A 14,097-nucleotide genomic window follows, 5' to 3' on the forward strand; every position below is an offset into this window, starting at 1 on the left:
TTAAGAATAAAGACGTTTTATCACAATTTGGTTTTATAAATAATTGTATATTTGGTTTTTTTGTTGTATTTTTTTTTATACTTTTAAAAAGTAAACTTCTATTTTGATCGAAAGTATTGATTTAAGCACTGATTACACGAAATCGTGTGATTGAGGTTGAGGTTTTTCTCTTTACATATAAATCGAGTGAGTTATTGGGACGAATAAAGATATAACAAAAAGTCGCGTTCGCAAAAGCAATATTGAAGAGTATTGGCTAACTTAAATCGCAATTTAAATACATAGATTCGTGTGTATGGTTACAGCTTTACAGGTCTTTTCTCGTTAAATATTACATCAATATCATCAATATCATAGATCATTTTTTACGCTCATTTCCATTTTCTCTATCAATAAAATTAACAACAATTCCGATGCATTTGATTGGGCACGTGATAAACATTGATAAACGTGCTCGCCTACTCAGCCGCATAACAAATTTAAAATACTGTTTCTTCTAATATAGTTAATATACGATAACTGTTTCAGTAGTCAATTAGTAAGGTCAACGTTTCACGAACATATACTACGTGGATACTTCATCGTATATGTCCAATCGAATATATATGCCTGTAGCTCGTGTAAATAGTTTAGTCGATTCGATTACTAGATGTGTTACAAATTGGTACACTAGTGTGGGTTGTTCCTCATTTGCGCGTGGGTGAGTTTAAAGTCACTGTAGTTATTGCTGCTGTGCTCTTGTGTCGAACAACATGGATTCACATTCATTCACAAAAACGCAACGTACGAATACGAATACGAATACGACGGGTATGCAAACTTAATCTACCGAGTGTTGTATATGTCTAAACATTCATAACGATCTATGGATAGGTGCACGTTCGATGTCTGCCGATGCTGAGCACCCCTCCCTCCTCTGGTTTGTCTTTTTCATAATTATCTATAAACTATATACGTTTGCCGGTGGGGCAAACTAAGGCATGCCAGGCAGTCCGCCGCCCACAAGGCGCTGCTGTTGCTGCTGCTGGTGAATTAGGTTCACCCTAGCTCGCTGCTGCTCCAACCGCTGCACCGTGGCCGTCAGATGGGAGTTCTCCACGTAGAGGTCCTTCACCAGGATGTCGGCACTCTGCAGTCGCTGTGTCTGATCGGCCAGCAAAACACCCTGGGTCTCGATTCGGCTATGCAGATCGTTGAGCTCCACTTGATGCTGACGCCAGGATTCTAATGAATAAACATATAGTTTATTAAATTTCCCTGGTAAGTAGGTAGTTTCTTCAACTTACGCTGCATCAGGGACTCCGTGTACTGCTGCTGCTGCTTGATGACATTCTGCAGATGGCGATTTCGCAGCTCCAATTGGTTCAGTCGCTGCTGAAGCGTTGGATGCGTGGTTCGCTAAAGAAGGGTCACCAGATACGATTGAAATATGTTCTCTGATTTACAAAATCCATCGCTCGCTCACCGCATAGGCCTTCTCGAGCACGGGTCGCGCCTCCTGCAACTGCTGCAGTTCCATGACCAGACCGTCCCGCTGCAGGCTCAGATCCTTGATTTGCTCCTTGAGGGACAGCTCAAAGAACTTAAGGCGCTTCAGTTCCTCCTTCAGTGCCGACGGACTGCTGCACTTCTCGTGGCTAAGGCAAGACGTTTTGCTGTTGGATTCGAAGCTCTTGCCGGACGCCGTCGACGACGTCTCGCAATCGGCTATCTCTCCCTCCGATGCAGCCAGTTGGGGACTCTGGGACCGCTTGGGCTTGCTGATCGGAGCTGGGCCGGCATTGGCGCCGTAGGCGTTGCTGGTGCCACTGTTCGTAGGCGAAGGACCCGACTGAGAGCTTTCGAAGGGTGTAGTGCTAAAGATGGATGTTTCCGAGGTGGTGAGGTTATTGCTGTTTAAGGAACCATTAAATTGGCACGATTTAAAAAATAAAAACGCCTTTCAACGAATTGTTGAACATAAAGATGCAAAATGAAAACGTGGAATGATACGAATGTGAAAAATAAGCAAACAAAACCATTTCCAGCAGCATTGAATTAAGCGGCTTCATTGAAATCGTAAATCATTAAATTTCGAAAATGTGATGAATATTTTTATGAATATAAATTATATTTATTAAACAAGCACAAACATACACTTAAAGGGATTAAATTAGCTTATATTAGACATGGTTAGATGTGCGGGACAAAACTATAACATATATACAGGACATACAGTGCAAATTATGAGAAAGACACAGGGATGCTCACACCAAGGACACACAGAGAGGCTTCTCATACTCACCGGCTGGCTGTCTTGTGCGATGGTGAGCCTCCGAGCAGTTCGATGGCACTGGCGGTGGCTTCATCCTTGGAGTCAGCGAGGGATTTCGCCGGCTCTTGAATGGTGCTCTGCAGCCAGAGGTAGCTGATGGGTGAGCTGGCTGGACTTTTTCCCGCCTCGGCACTCAGTTGGGCTACCGATTCCGAGGTGAGTTCACAGGCGCCCGTGAGGATCTCGACGCTCTCACCCAATCTCTGTCGCAAATCCTCGATCTCCGATTGCAGCGAGCTGATTTCCTGAACCTTCTCCTCGAGCATTTGAATGGAACTCGAACGCAGCTGGGCTGCCTCTGCCTCCAACTCCGAGTACTGCTGCTCCAGCATATCGCGCTCATCAATGGGCGAGAGGCGGCCATCCTTGCTGAACTGCTCCTCGTACTCGCGCACCTTCTCCATCAGCTCGGTGAACTTCTTGTCGCTCTCGTGCTGCTCATCCTCGTAGATCTGTCGCTCCTTCTCAAACAGCTGCCGCTCCTCGCTGAGTTTCGTTTGCCAGTAGTCCTCGCAATCCTCATAGGCACGCTGCATTTGCTCGAGACTGGTCTCCAGTTCCCTGGAACGGCTTTCCGGCGTGAGAGATCTGCCCTCCTTTGCAGCCTTGAGTTCCTTTTCCAACTCGGCCACGCGCTGTCTAAGGCTCGTTAGCTCCTCATCCTGGCTTTGACTTCTTTGCAGCTCGGAGTTTAGAGCCAACCAATCTCCGCTGTTGCTTGCATCGCTCTGCTCTCCTTCGGTGCACTTGCGCTGCTTACCGAGACGAGGACTCTCCTCTGTGAGATGTGTTTTGCTCGGCGAATCCCCACGCCTTTTGGTGGCCGTGGCCGCCGACTCCTGCTCCTCTTGTTTCTCCTGTTTTTCTTGCTTTTTAACCTTGGTTTTCGATCGAATTAGTTCCACATTTAAGCTCTCGATTTCGATGGTCAGTTCGTCAGTCTTGTCACGCAGCTGGGCGTTCTCCATTTGAAGAGCAGCCAGCTTCTCCATTAGCTGGAGCATTTCCTCCTCCTTGTCCTCGCTATGCCTTCTCGGTCGCAATGGACTGTGCTCCGGAGTGCCACCAATGCTGCTCGACCTTTGGGCCAGTTCCTGGTTGAGCTTAATGTTCTGTTCGAGAAGCTCTGTGATTTGGATGTGAGCCTTTTGCTGCTCCGACTCAAGCTCCGAGTTCTCAGTGCGCACGAGTTCGAGTTCCGTTCTCAGACGGATCTCCTCCTGCTCAAGCGATTTAAGCTGCGCCTCCAGCTTGCCCGTCATGCTGGTCCAGTGATCGCGGTCATTAGTCATCCGCAGCGTTATTTCACGCACCATGCTGGCGTGTCTTTGCTCCAGCTGCTGCACCTGCTTCTTGGAGTTATCCTCCAGTGACGCATGCCGCTCATCCACTTCCACGGCCAGCAAAGCCACCCTTTGGTTGGCCGCCTTATTATCTGCCCTCAACTTGAGGTTTTCCTCGTGCTGCTGCCTAAAGGCAAGTCGGTAGTTGCCCAACTCGGTGGCCTGCAGAGCAGCCAGAGCGCGCAGCATATTCGATTGCTCGTGATCACCATCGAGGCCACGCAGCTCCTCTTCCAATGCCTTAGTTAGCTGCTGCAGGTTCACCTCCTCCTCCTCATCGAATCCCAGGACATGAAGTAGGTTGCGAGTGTTGGGTATGCTAGCCAGCTCCCAGGCTTCGATAATGCTATGCACTGAGATCGTCTCCAGTTGCTGCGGCGTCACGGTGTCTGTAAATCATGGCAATTAACAATTAGCGTGGGACGAATGAGATTGGCTTCGCTGTTGTATATACACATTTATTATACATATAGCCCAAGATACCAGGTGGGTGTGGGATTGGGAGTGGGGAAGGGCGTGTATCGATAGTGTAAGCGAAAGCGCCGAAAGTTTGCTGTTTCTCTAAATCAAATGGCTTTTCGAAATGAGAACAAGTCATAGTTTCTGTTTTGGTGTGTTATTTAAAGAGGTAGAAACTTATACATCAAGAAAATAGAACAAATTAGAAGTAAATATTCTTCCTAACTGAAATTGATTTATATGAAATCCTTAATTAAATAGATTGTCAATGCATTTCAGCTTTACTAGGGGTTGAAAATGTGAGATATGTGATTATACGAGTATATAGAACGAATCAACGGTGCGGCTACAAAGGGTGCGATTAGATACCGAATGACTGGGTTGGGGATTCGGTGGGTGTGGGGGTGTTGACAATTGCTTCAGAGCGCACAAACCTTTGCAGCATGACCAACGGCCGCCGTTGTAGCATCTCCAGTGCTCGGACGACGGTGCGGGATTGGCGGCCAGGCGATGGCCTACGGTGTGTACCGACAACAAGTGTTTTGCTTTTAACATTGCTTCAAACGTAATTTTGGCATTTTGGGCTAACAACAACAGGGGGTGGCAGGGACAAGGGGTTCGGCTAGTCTGGGATAGTTCGGTCGGAGGTAACTTACCCAGTGATTCCACGCTGCTGCTGTGCTGCGCCTGGCTCTGGATGGAAAGCTGTTTCAACTTGGCCGCTGCTGTCGGTGATGTAGTGGCTCCCGTGTTGCTGTTCACCTTCCGGCGTGCTGGCAATGAAGCACATCGCTTCAGTGTGCTCCCGCTGGTGTGGACGGACCGCAGACGCCGGCTGCCAGGAAGATCGCTCTGGGAGGAGGAACGTTGCACCTGTGTGGTTTGGGAAAGTAAGATGCTTATTGGTGCTCAACTATAACGAACTTATTCAATTTCATATTATATATTTAATATATTTATATGGTTCTTAGCCATGTTCTACTGTATCAGCAATAATAACGATTAAACAAAATCTGTTTACTATGCAATTTTGCATATATAACCAGAAGTTGTATCGCCACTTCGTACGTGACTTGACAATCGACACTCACCTGAACTCCCAGCTCATCGCATCCGTTGAGGCTTCGCTGATTGTGCTGCTGCTGCAACTGGTCCTCGTCCGTATTGTCCGAGTCCGTGACGGATAACTCGTAGATTCCATGCTGTGGCCTGGACCGGCGACCGTATTTCTTGGTGCCCACGACGAGTTTGGGTGAAACCTCGCGATCGGAAGACTCCGGCGGACTCTCGATGTATGTGCTGGTTAGCGGCTCATCCGTAATCACCAGTGAACGCTCTGCAAGAGTCAATAGATATAGGTTAGCAGAGAACTGGAAGAGTTGTATGGATCTTAGGTGGCTACCAAAACAAGCGGCTAGCTTCTCAATTATCGGATCTGTTAACTGGCGGTAATACAATCGTGTTCCCATTTCGATTTAGACTAAACTGCTCAGGTGAATGAGTCGCGTATTTATACAGGACATCGTAACCAGGTACCTGATAAGGATCATGCAGGATCAGGTAGTCGGAGACAGTAGGGTGTCGTTAAAAAGTGTCAATTGCATCTATGATTTTATGAGTGTCAGCTGCCGCCGTGCTAATCTGCGTGCTGATTATGATATTCGTACCCTAAGAGGTGTCCTAAATTTGCCCATAAGTTTCCAAAGCAGATAAGCGAAGGTTTGAAGTAAATGTGCATAATCCTAGCAAATTAGCACGTCGACTGAAGTACTTCTATAAGTTTTAAGTAATGTGTATGTCCGTCTATAGACTGCTAGCAATATGACCATTACATCAGTGTTTTATTAATAGGGAAAACCACCCGGCTCCAAATCCGTGTCAAAATTGAATTACTATCTCTAATAAGTGGCTGGCAAACACTCCGTAATTATCTGATGTTGCTTGATGGGTAATTAAAGCGCAATTACAGATAAAATGTATGTTGTTTTATGAGAACCTGCCGCGATAGCTTATAGCAAATATGATCTTTATACTAAGTAAGTTAATCTATAGCGTGATCCATTCTTTGTGCTATCTCACCAATGAAACCCGATGACGTCGTGCCATCGAACTCGGAGCCCAGGAAGTTGAGTAGCGCCTCCTTGAACTGGCCAAAGGACACGCCCAGCTGGTGACTGCCGCCCAGGCTGGCGATCAGTGCGGATCCCTGATCCCGGAGCTCCAGCAGTGAGCAGAGCTTCAGCAGGGACTTCTCGTCCAGAAGTCCACACTGCGTCTCGCAGCTGCGGAACATTTGGTAGAGCTTCTGCTCGTACGGATCGGCGGATACCTCCATTATCCGTAACCCGGGGAATTCAGTTTGCTGCCGTTCCAATCGATCGGCTGCTCAATTGCGTTTGCTCTTCGCTTTTTTTTCTTGGTGGGAAAATCCACAAACGCAGTCAGGGGTCGAAAACAAGAAAAGTGAAATATCGGGGTCTATGTGCGTGGGTGGCGGGGAAATCACGCGTGTTTTCTTGGACAGCAGGCTGTTTGCGGGGTTACTAATACTACTAATCTATGATATGCACTTCGGAACGCAACATAAACACTCGCGAATTTGCGGTTTTTTTGGGAATAGCGTAATTTCTAGCGAGTTGATAAAAAACAATAATGCAGTAATAGCGAGCACGGTGGCGCGCTCTGGAGGCCAGTAAGCGAATTTGCGACGAAGGTGGCACTATCGCAGACAATTCTTTCTATCGCTACACAACTATCGTCGGGATTTGAAAATGTATATTAATATATAAAATAACTATTCATTTACAAGGGAGAACGAATTGCTATGTAATACATCGCTTTCGTTGCTTGGAAAGCTTCAGACCCCCTACTAAAGTAGAAAACTTTACATAAATTAATATCATCCCATATAAATATAATTTTTTCCAATATAAGATTAAAATTACACAAGAAGTATATGAAATTGGAAGTGCTTCATAAAAGTAGTAAAACTAGTAAAATCTTGTGGTTATTTTTAAAATGCATTTTTTTGAGTACTGCTAAGCACTGCAATGAACTGCTTACGTCTTACAGCAAGCAGTGCACTAGGCACACACACATATATTGCTCGTCATTCAAACTTAAATAATTTAAAACAAAAAAAACATATTTTTATTTTTAATTTTAACTGTGGCAATAAATAAATAAAAAAGTAAAGTTATACAACAATTTTTTGTTTAAAAATTCCCAACAACACGTTTCTATCGCACTATCGATAACATTGTGCCTAGCCATCGTCATCAGTGACATCCAATGATTTTATCGATTGTTTTGCAGCACTAATAAATTCCATTTGCAAGCTAAAAAGCAAGAAAAAAATACAAAATATTGCTGAGCATTGCAAACTGTTGAAAAATCCAACCGAAAATCATGTGTATGTGCAACCAGTTACAGCCGACGACGCCGAGAGATTAACTGAGTTGGTGGAGCCTAACCAGTCCAATCGGCAAGGGGCACTACACTCCGAAATCCGAGACTTCTTGGTGGTGACCCGTAGAAACCACAGTCTCGCATTCATTTGTTTGCATTACGGCGCAGCGGGATCAGGGGATTCCCCGTCCGGCCGAGATGGCCATGCATTCGTACATGCGCCAGGGATCGGGTTCTGGAGGAGGAGCAGGAGCAGTCGCAGCTGGAGCACCGCCGCTGGCCAGTCCGGACGAGATGCACGGCTTCCTGAACGACAAGCAGGCTTGGGAGCACGCCATATCCCTGTACCAGGGTCCCGATCCACTCGATCATTGGTATAACTACATCTGCTGGTACGAGAATCACGCGCAAAGCGATCCGGAGTTAAAGTACCGCGAAACTCTGGAGAGATGTCTGACGGTTTATGAGCACAATGACTACTATCGCCAGGATGTCCGTTTGGTGCGGCTGTGGCTGAAGTACATAGCCATGCAGACGGATCCACTCCATTTCTACCAGGTGCTTTTTCAGCGAGGAACTGGTCGGCAGGTGGCCGCCTTTTACATTGGATGGGCTGCCTATTACGAGTCTCGCGAGGAGTATAAGGATGCGGAGGCGGTGTTCAACTTGGCCTTCCAGGAGAAGGCGCAGAGCAGCTCGGAGCTGCAGCACGCCCACACCAAGTTCGCCTATGCCAGGTCTCTTTTTTGCCAACGGCAACAGCAGCAACAACAGCAGCATCAGCAACATCCCCCGCAGGATGCACTGCAGCAACTTACGAACTATGCACAGCAGCAGATGCCACAGAGCTATACACAACACCGTCCCCAGCCATATCAGCAGAATGTCTATCAGCAATATCATCCGCAAACACAGCCTCAACAGCCGGCGCCACAACAGCATCTGCCGCCAGAACAACAGGTCCCCTATCAGACACACTACCAGGAGCGGCCGCGCTATGAACCACACCCAGCAACTCAGTCCCCAGCAGCAATACCACCAGCCCAAGTCCAGCAACAATCGCATTATGCTCCTGTGGCAGAGGTGAGCATTAAAATTTAATATCAAAACTACTTGATAAATACTCCTTTTTTGGTTTAGTCCCATTATGCACCAGCCCAACAGTCACAGTTGCCGACGCAACAAACTGCAGTACCGCAGCTGCACGCACAGCAGCCGCAGCAGCAACAAAACGGCAACGGCAATCCACCTCCTCAACAAAGTCCTCCGGTGTCAAACGAAGTGGCTGGCCTACGCTTGCCGCGCAATTTCCACGCCTACGGGCGCAACAACCATGAGACCTGGAAGCCGGCTCTAACGCTCGAAGAGCCTGATGATCCCTCACGTGTGTGTCACTATGCCAAGCAGTTGGTATATCCACCAGGAGCAGGCATCGAGTACAGTCCGGAAGAGATACTAGCCCGCAAGTTTAAGCAGTTAATGGAGCAAAAAGCCAAGCCATCGGAGCCGCCAGAACAAGAACAGCAAACTCTTTATGATTCCTACGAAACTGAGAAATCTTACTATATGACTGCTGTGGATGGAGCTCTTTACGGGCAGAACACCAGCAGTGGTCAGGAGAATACAGGTGAGGAAGATGAGGACAACGACGCCGAGGAGGGAGAAGAGGAGGAGGAAGCTGGTGAAGATAACGAGGAAGATGACTCTGATGAAGAGGAGGAAGACGATGAAGAGGAAGAGGAGCCTAGCGAACCGTACACAAATGGCGTGCAGTTCAGTGCGCAAACCACTTTCGAGCAAGAAAACCGATCGATTAAGATCAAGTTCAGGAAGGAGCCCAGCAGCACCTACAGTGCCTATACCATAGAGAATGTTTACCAGCAACAACAGCAGCAGGAACAACATCAAATAATCCATCAGCCCCCGCAGGCAGTCCATCATCCTTCGCCGGACCCGGCACCCGCTTCTCCGATTCCCATCCAGCGTCAACGCAACGGAAGCCACCACCACTTCCATCCCTACATGCTGGGCCAGACCTCGACGCCGAAGAGCGAGGCGAATGGCTATCGCAGGGCACGCACCAAAGTCAAGCGCAGCAAGTTCCTGCCGGATCTCTGCAGCAACAGTAACTCGGCATCCTCGGCGGCTGATGTGGCCATTGCGGCCTCGAGTAGTGTGCTCGCCGGAGCACCTGGCACATTTAACGACAATGCTAACTTTTCGTTTTCCAGTGCCACAGCTTTGGATAACTCAAATAGCTCGCTGGCCTTGGCTGTGGATAGACTTAACTTCCGGGACACATCGCAACAGCAGATCCTCCATCCGGTCAATAAGACCTTACAAATGCACAACAACAACAATAACACCAGCAACAACAATAATGGCACTAGCACCATGGCCGATTTTTCCACATTTCAAGAGAACTCTTACTTCGCCACTCAGCACGACACGGAGGCACAGGAGCGTCGGCTATCGAAGGCCGTTGAAACGATAGCCCGCCACATGGACAAGGAGGCCATCGATCCGTTCAACAGCGAACTGTGCCGCGCTTTCCTCGCCAAGCTAGACTTCCCGGGCAATCACGATGCCCATGCCAGTTACAAGATTGTCCAAACGCCACTGCCAAAAATATCCAACACTCGCACGCTGAATGTCCTGGAAGGCGTGACCTTCAGCATTGACAAAGAGGTGGGTCGCGGATCCTACGGTTCGGTTTATAAAGCCACTGATTCTCGGACCGGCAATGTAGTGGCGCTCAAGTATCAGAAGCCCCCAAACACCTGGGAGATATATATATGTGATCAGGTAAGGAAAATTCTATTTACCACCTATATTAAAGTTTTTTTTGCCAAAAAGATTTGGGTGCTAATAAAAGTTGCGTGTTTTAGGTGCTGAAACGCATCAAGGAGCCAGAGGTGTTGCCTGGCGTGATGGACATTTCCACGGCGATCATCGCCCCAAATGCTAGCCTAATAGCCACCGAGTTCTCACCGTTCGGTTCGCTGCTGGACATCAATAACAAGATCCGCCAGACAACCAACAAAGTAATGCACGAATCGCTGGTGATGCACTTCTCCGCGCAGATCTGCAATATCGTGGACCACCTGCATCGCCAGCACATCATCCATGCGGACATCAAACCGGACAACTTCCTGCTAATGCGTGTGCCCAATGTTGACAGTCCGCTGCCATCGCTGCGTTTGATTGACTTCGGCTGTGCTATCGATATGACCCTCTTCCCGGATGGGGAGAAGACCAAGTTCCGCAAGGTGGTGCAAACGGATGGCTTCACCTGCATCGAGATGCAGGAGGGACGCAGCTGGTCCTACGAAACGGATCTCTTCTGCATCGCGGCGACCGTTCATGTGATGCTCTTCGGTGACTACATGCAGCCGCAAAAGAAGGGCTCCAGGTGGGACATACGACAGAAGCTGCCGCGTTACCTCAAAAAGCATGTGTGGACCAAGTTCTTTGGGGATCTGCTCAACATGCAGGCGGACAAGCTGCCAGCGCTGCAGGAGATGCGTCTCATCTTCGAGGAGGAAGCGTACCGCATGGACTCCGAGCTGCAGACGCAGATACGCACCCTATCCAACATCCTGCATCGACGATAACCAATCTATTCCTATTCCTTTCTATTAAATTGTTTTGCACATAACTCTGTTGACCAAGTCACCCATTTAGATTGTTTTAGTTTTTAATTTTAAAACAATTTCCCCTCTTCAAAGATGATAAAACCAAACCGGGAAAATCTCCGCGTTCTAATTTAAACTAGTTTTCTGCGAACAAACTTCCTTTCGCCTAACTTAAATGTTTTAACTACCTTATTTATTGTTTTGATGCCAAAAAAATAACGAAAGCAAAAAGTACGCTACAAAATTCAAAAATATTGTAAATATTAGGCACAGTCTCGATCTAAAGCTAGATTTACGAAATGAGTTTGCGCCACGGATTTAAATGTAATTTTTTTATGTAAAGCACAATAAAACAATATATTGAAGGCAATGTAAAAAAAAATAATCGTACATAAATATGTTTAAGATTAGTGCTTGCTGTACTATTGAGTAATATGTAAAGATCTTTAAATGATAGCGAATAAATTGACGAAATGTTAAAGCAAAAACCATATGAATCGCAGCGCGAAAAAGGAAAGCAGCGGTAACCCAGTTTCATAAATCAAATGCCAAAGTGGCGAACCCATAATGTGTGTGTTGCAGGCAATTGTCAATTTAGTGGGGGCATGCAACAAGTAACAGCAGCAACGGCAGCATCAACAACAATGCTGCGCTTGACCCACTTTTCCTTTTTGCCAGTCAACCAAACGGCGCACAATTTCCACCAAGCGACTGGAAAAAGTTGCAACTTTTCATGCAACACACACACACACACATCGACGATTGGAAAAGCTGCAACAGGCACACAAAGTCAAAGTCGACGCCTGCGCTGCGGCTTTTTGTTGCTAGTTGCTTGAAACTCGAAGCTTGCAGCTTGTTGCTTGCTGCCTGCTGCTTGTTGCTTGCTGCTCGTTCGCCAAGTGAAAGTAAAGTGGGACAAATGCAATTATTATTGCATCTAGTAACCGACTTAGAAGTCGTGGCGCGAAACTGCAGCCTGCAGTATGCAGTTTGCAGTTGGAAAGTTGCTCTGCCGGCGTCGCTTTTACACAATATTTTATTTAATCAAATTGCAAAGAGAAAATTGCAGCAGGCAGTCCCGCCGGCGATTGACGAAAAACTTTCTATTTTTTTGTGTGTCGACTGCAACGTCAGCGCTGCAGCATTAGATACTTCAGCGGATTGTTTTGCATGCGATAAATTAATGAATGTGCCCCAGTTTCGGGGCCACGGGCATTGAGTGACAAACGGAGTGGCCAAGCGGAGCGAATGACAATGCGGCATTTATTAGATCACTGGGGCACACCGATCACCATCTGGATACCCATACCCATTCCCGATTCCGATCACCCGACCCGCCAGCCAAAAGCACAAAGCAAGAAGACAACAAAAGTCAATAGAAATGGCTAGAAAGAAATTCGTTAATAGATCAGTTAAGTGCTGAGCTGCGACACTTAACTCGTTTCTAATTAAGCTGGTGGCCAACGGTATTCGGGTCTCCAACGAAGGAAAGTCTTAATCCCAGAAAAGTGGGTAGACTTTTCGTTAAGTACCCGCCAGCAATTAAGTTGGTTAAGATCAAGTTACCAAGCTAGCTAGGCGTTTTCACCATCTGGACAGGTGGCTAAGCGGATTAACCAGGACTTAAAGCCAAGATGATATGATGATAGTCTCATTATGATAGGTTTTTTGAAAAAATTAACTAGATAATTTTATAAATTTGCGAGGTTGAAAACATAGTTTTATATAATATTTATTAGTAGAATACTTTTATAACAATATCTATATCTTTTTGTTGACTTGAAAACATCTAAGTATATTAAAAGATTCATTTAATGTCCTATTATGCAAGATTATTGGAATATTATATTTTATTTTCTTTATACAGTAACATATATCTAAATATCTTGATAACATATATCTAAGCATTACCCATTTCTATGAGTAAGTAGCTCATATTTTGTATCGTATGAAGCACGTCTTGTTTCTCCCCCACTGAAGATCACTCAATGATGACCGATGGCCTCGCCCAAAGGAGCGTTAACAACTTGCGTTTGTGGCAAGGACCGATCTGAGTCACCCTGGGAATTTAGGGTAGAACAACGACTACCAGTCGGTTGGTTGGTTAGTCATTCCTGTGACTAAGTGCAACTCCTCGCCAGCAAGTCGTGCAAAATGGTGGCCTGTAAAAGTTAGTAAGGGACCCTACTAGACTCGCCTAAGTGGCAGTTGCAACAGGCGGAATGCATCAGTGGCCACACACAAAGACATGTATGTGTGTGCAGAAAAACCAGCTAAGACCCCCAACCACGGCAGATAGCGATACTGCTCTCCCCTCGAATGCCACGCAGTGTTGGCCATTTGATTGTCATGACCAACTTTTCACTGCCGCACCGTGTTGCTGCTGCTGTTGTTGCAGCCGCTAATATGCAACAACATGCAACAACTGTTCGCCAATTGCACGACAAAGCGAAAACTGGGAAAATAGTTAAGTAATTTGCAGTGGAAAGCAGTGTCGGAGAAATTCGATTCGATTTTCTTGCTTTCTGGCTGCAGTGCGTTGCATGTGCATCATGGCACACATAATGCTGATGCCACGTTGCAAGCTGCAGTCGCCGCGATCCACATCCGTTTGCAGTGCTGTTGCCGCATTAGAAAGTTGCAACTGCAACAACTGTCATGGGCCGCTTGCTGCAGCTTTTCTTTTTCCCACTCGCCGAATTGGGGCTAACGTGTATGTACTGTACAGTGTGCACTATGCAACAGCGTACCCCCCGCCGCTGCCACCGCTGGTAATGAGTTTTGACCTCATAAAATCCGTTCGCGAATTTTCCCTACATATTTTCTCTTCTCGCCAAATATTTTGCATCTCGCCGAGGGAAACTTGAGTGGGATGGAGAAACTTTTTTTTTTTTTGGCGGAAAACTTTAATAAGCGTGCGATGCACCGATTGCAGCTG

At 46.7% G+C, this 14,097-nt stretch overlaps 2 protein-coding genes across 4 annotated transcripts; one reads left to right on the plus strand and one right to left on the minus strand.

The window, feature by feature from the left end:
* Positions 1 to 257: 257 nt before the first annotated feature.
* LOC6613467 (blastoderm-specific protein 25D) lies at positions 258 to 6,791 on the minus strand. Of its 3 annotated transcripts, none has more exons than XM_032723428.1 (7): positions 6,196 to 6,791; positions 5,208 to 5,452; positions 4,773 to 4,989; positions 2,285 to 4,046; positions 1,466 to 1,856; positions 1,287 to 1,398; positions 258 to 1,224 (listed from the first exon to the last, which is right to left on the minus strand). In XM_032723428.1, the coding sequence occupies exons 1-7, from the start codon at positions 6,449 to 6,451 to the stop codon at positions 974 to 976; spliced, it is 3,234 nt and encodes a 1,077-aa protein (XP_032579319.1). In that variant the 5' UTR covers positions 6,452 to 6,791; the 3' UTR covers positions 258 to 973. The 3 variants fall into 3 exon arrangements, with proteins under 3 accessions (XP_032579319.1, XP_032579314.1, XP_032579324.1); XM_032723423.1 differs by having other exon boundaries at positions 1,466 to 1,892; XM_032723433.1 differs by lacking the exon at positions 6,196 to 6,791 and adding an exon at positions 5,519 to 5,605 and having other exon boundaries at positions 1,466 to 1,892.
* Positions 6,792 to 7,428: 637 nt separating this feature from the next.
* LOC116801932 (mitotic checkpoint serine/threonine-protein kinase BUB1 beta) lies at positions 7,429 to 11,650 on the plus strand. The gene is made up of 3 exons (XM_032723945.1): positions 7,429 to 8,607; positions 8,665 to 10,329; positions 10,413 to 11,650. Exons 1-3 carry the CDS (start codon positions 7,723 to 7,725, stop codon positions 11,136 to 11,138), a joined length of 3,276 nt encoding a protein of 1,091 aa, XP_032579836.1. The 5' UTR covers positions 7,429 to 7,722; the 3' UTR covers positions 11,139 to 11,650.
* The last annotated feature ends 2,447 nt before the right edge of the window (positions 11,651 to 14,097 follow it).

This window comes from Drosophila sechellia, chromosome 2L (genome assembly GCF_004382195.2).
Source record: "Drosophila sechellia strain sech25 chromosome 2L, ASM438219v1, whole genome shotgun sequence".
Lineage (NCBI taxonomy): Eukaryota > Metazoa > Arthropoda > Insecta > Diptera > Drosophilidae > Drosophila > Drosophila sechellia.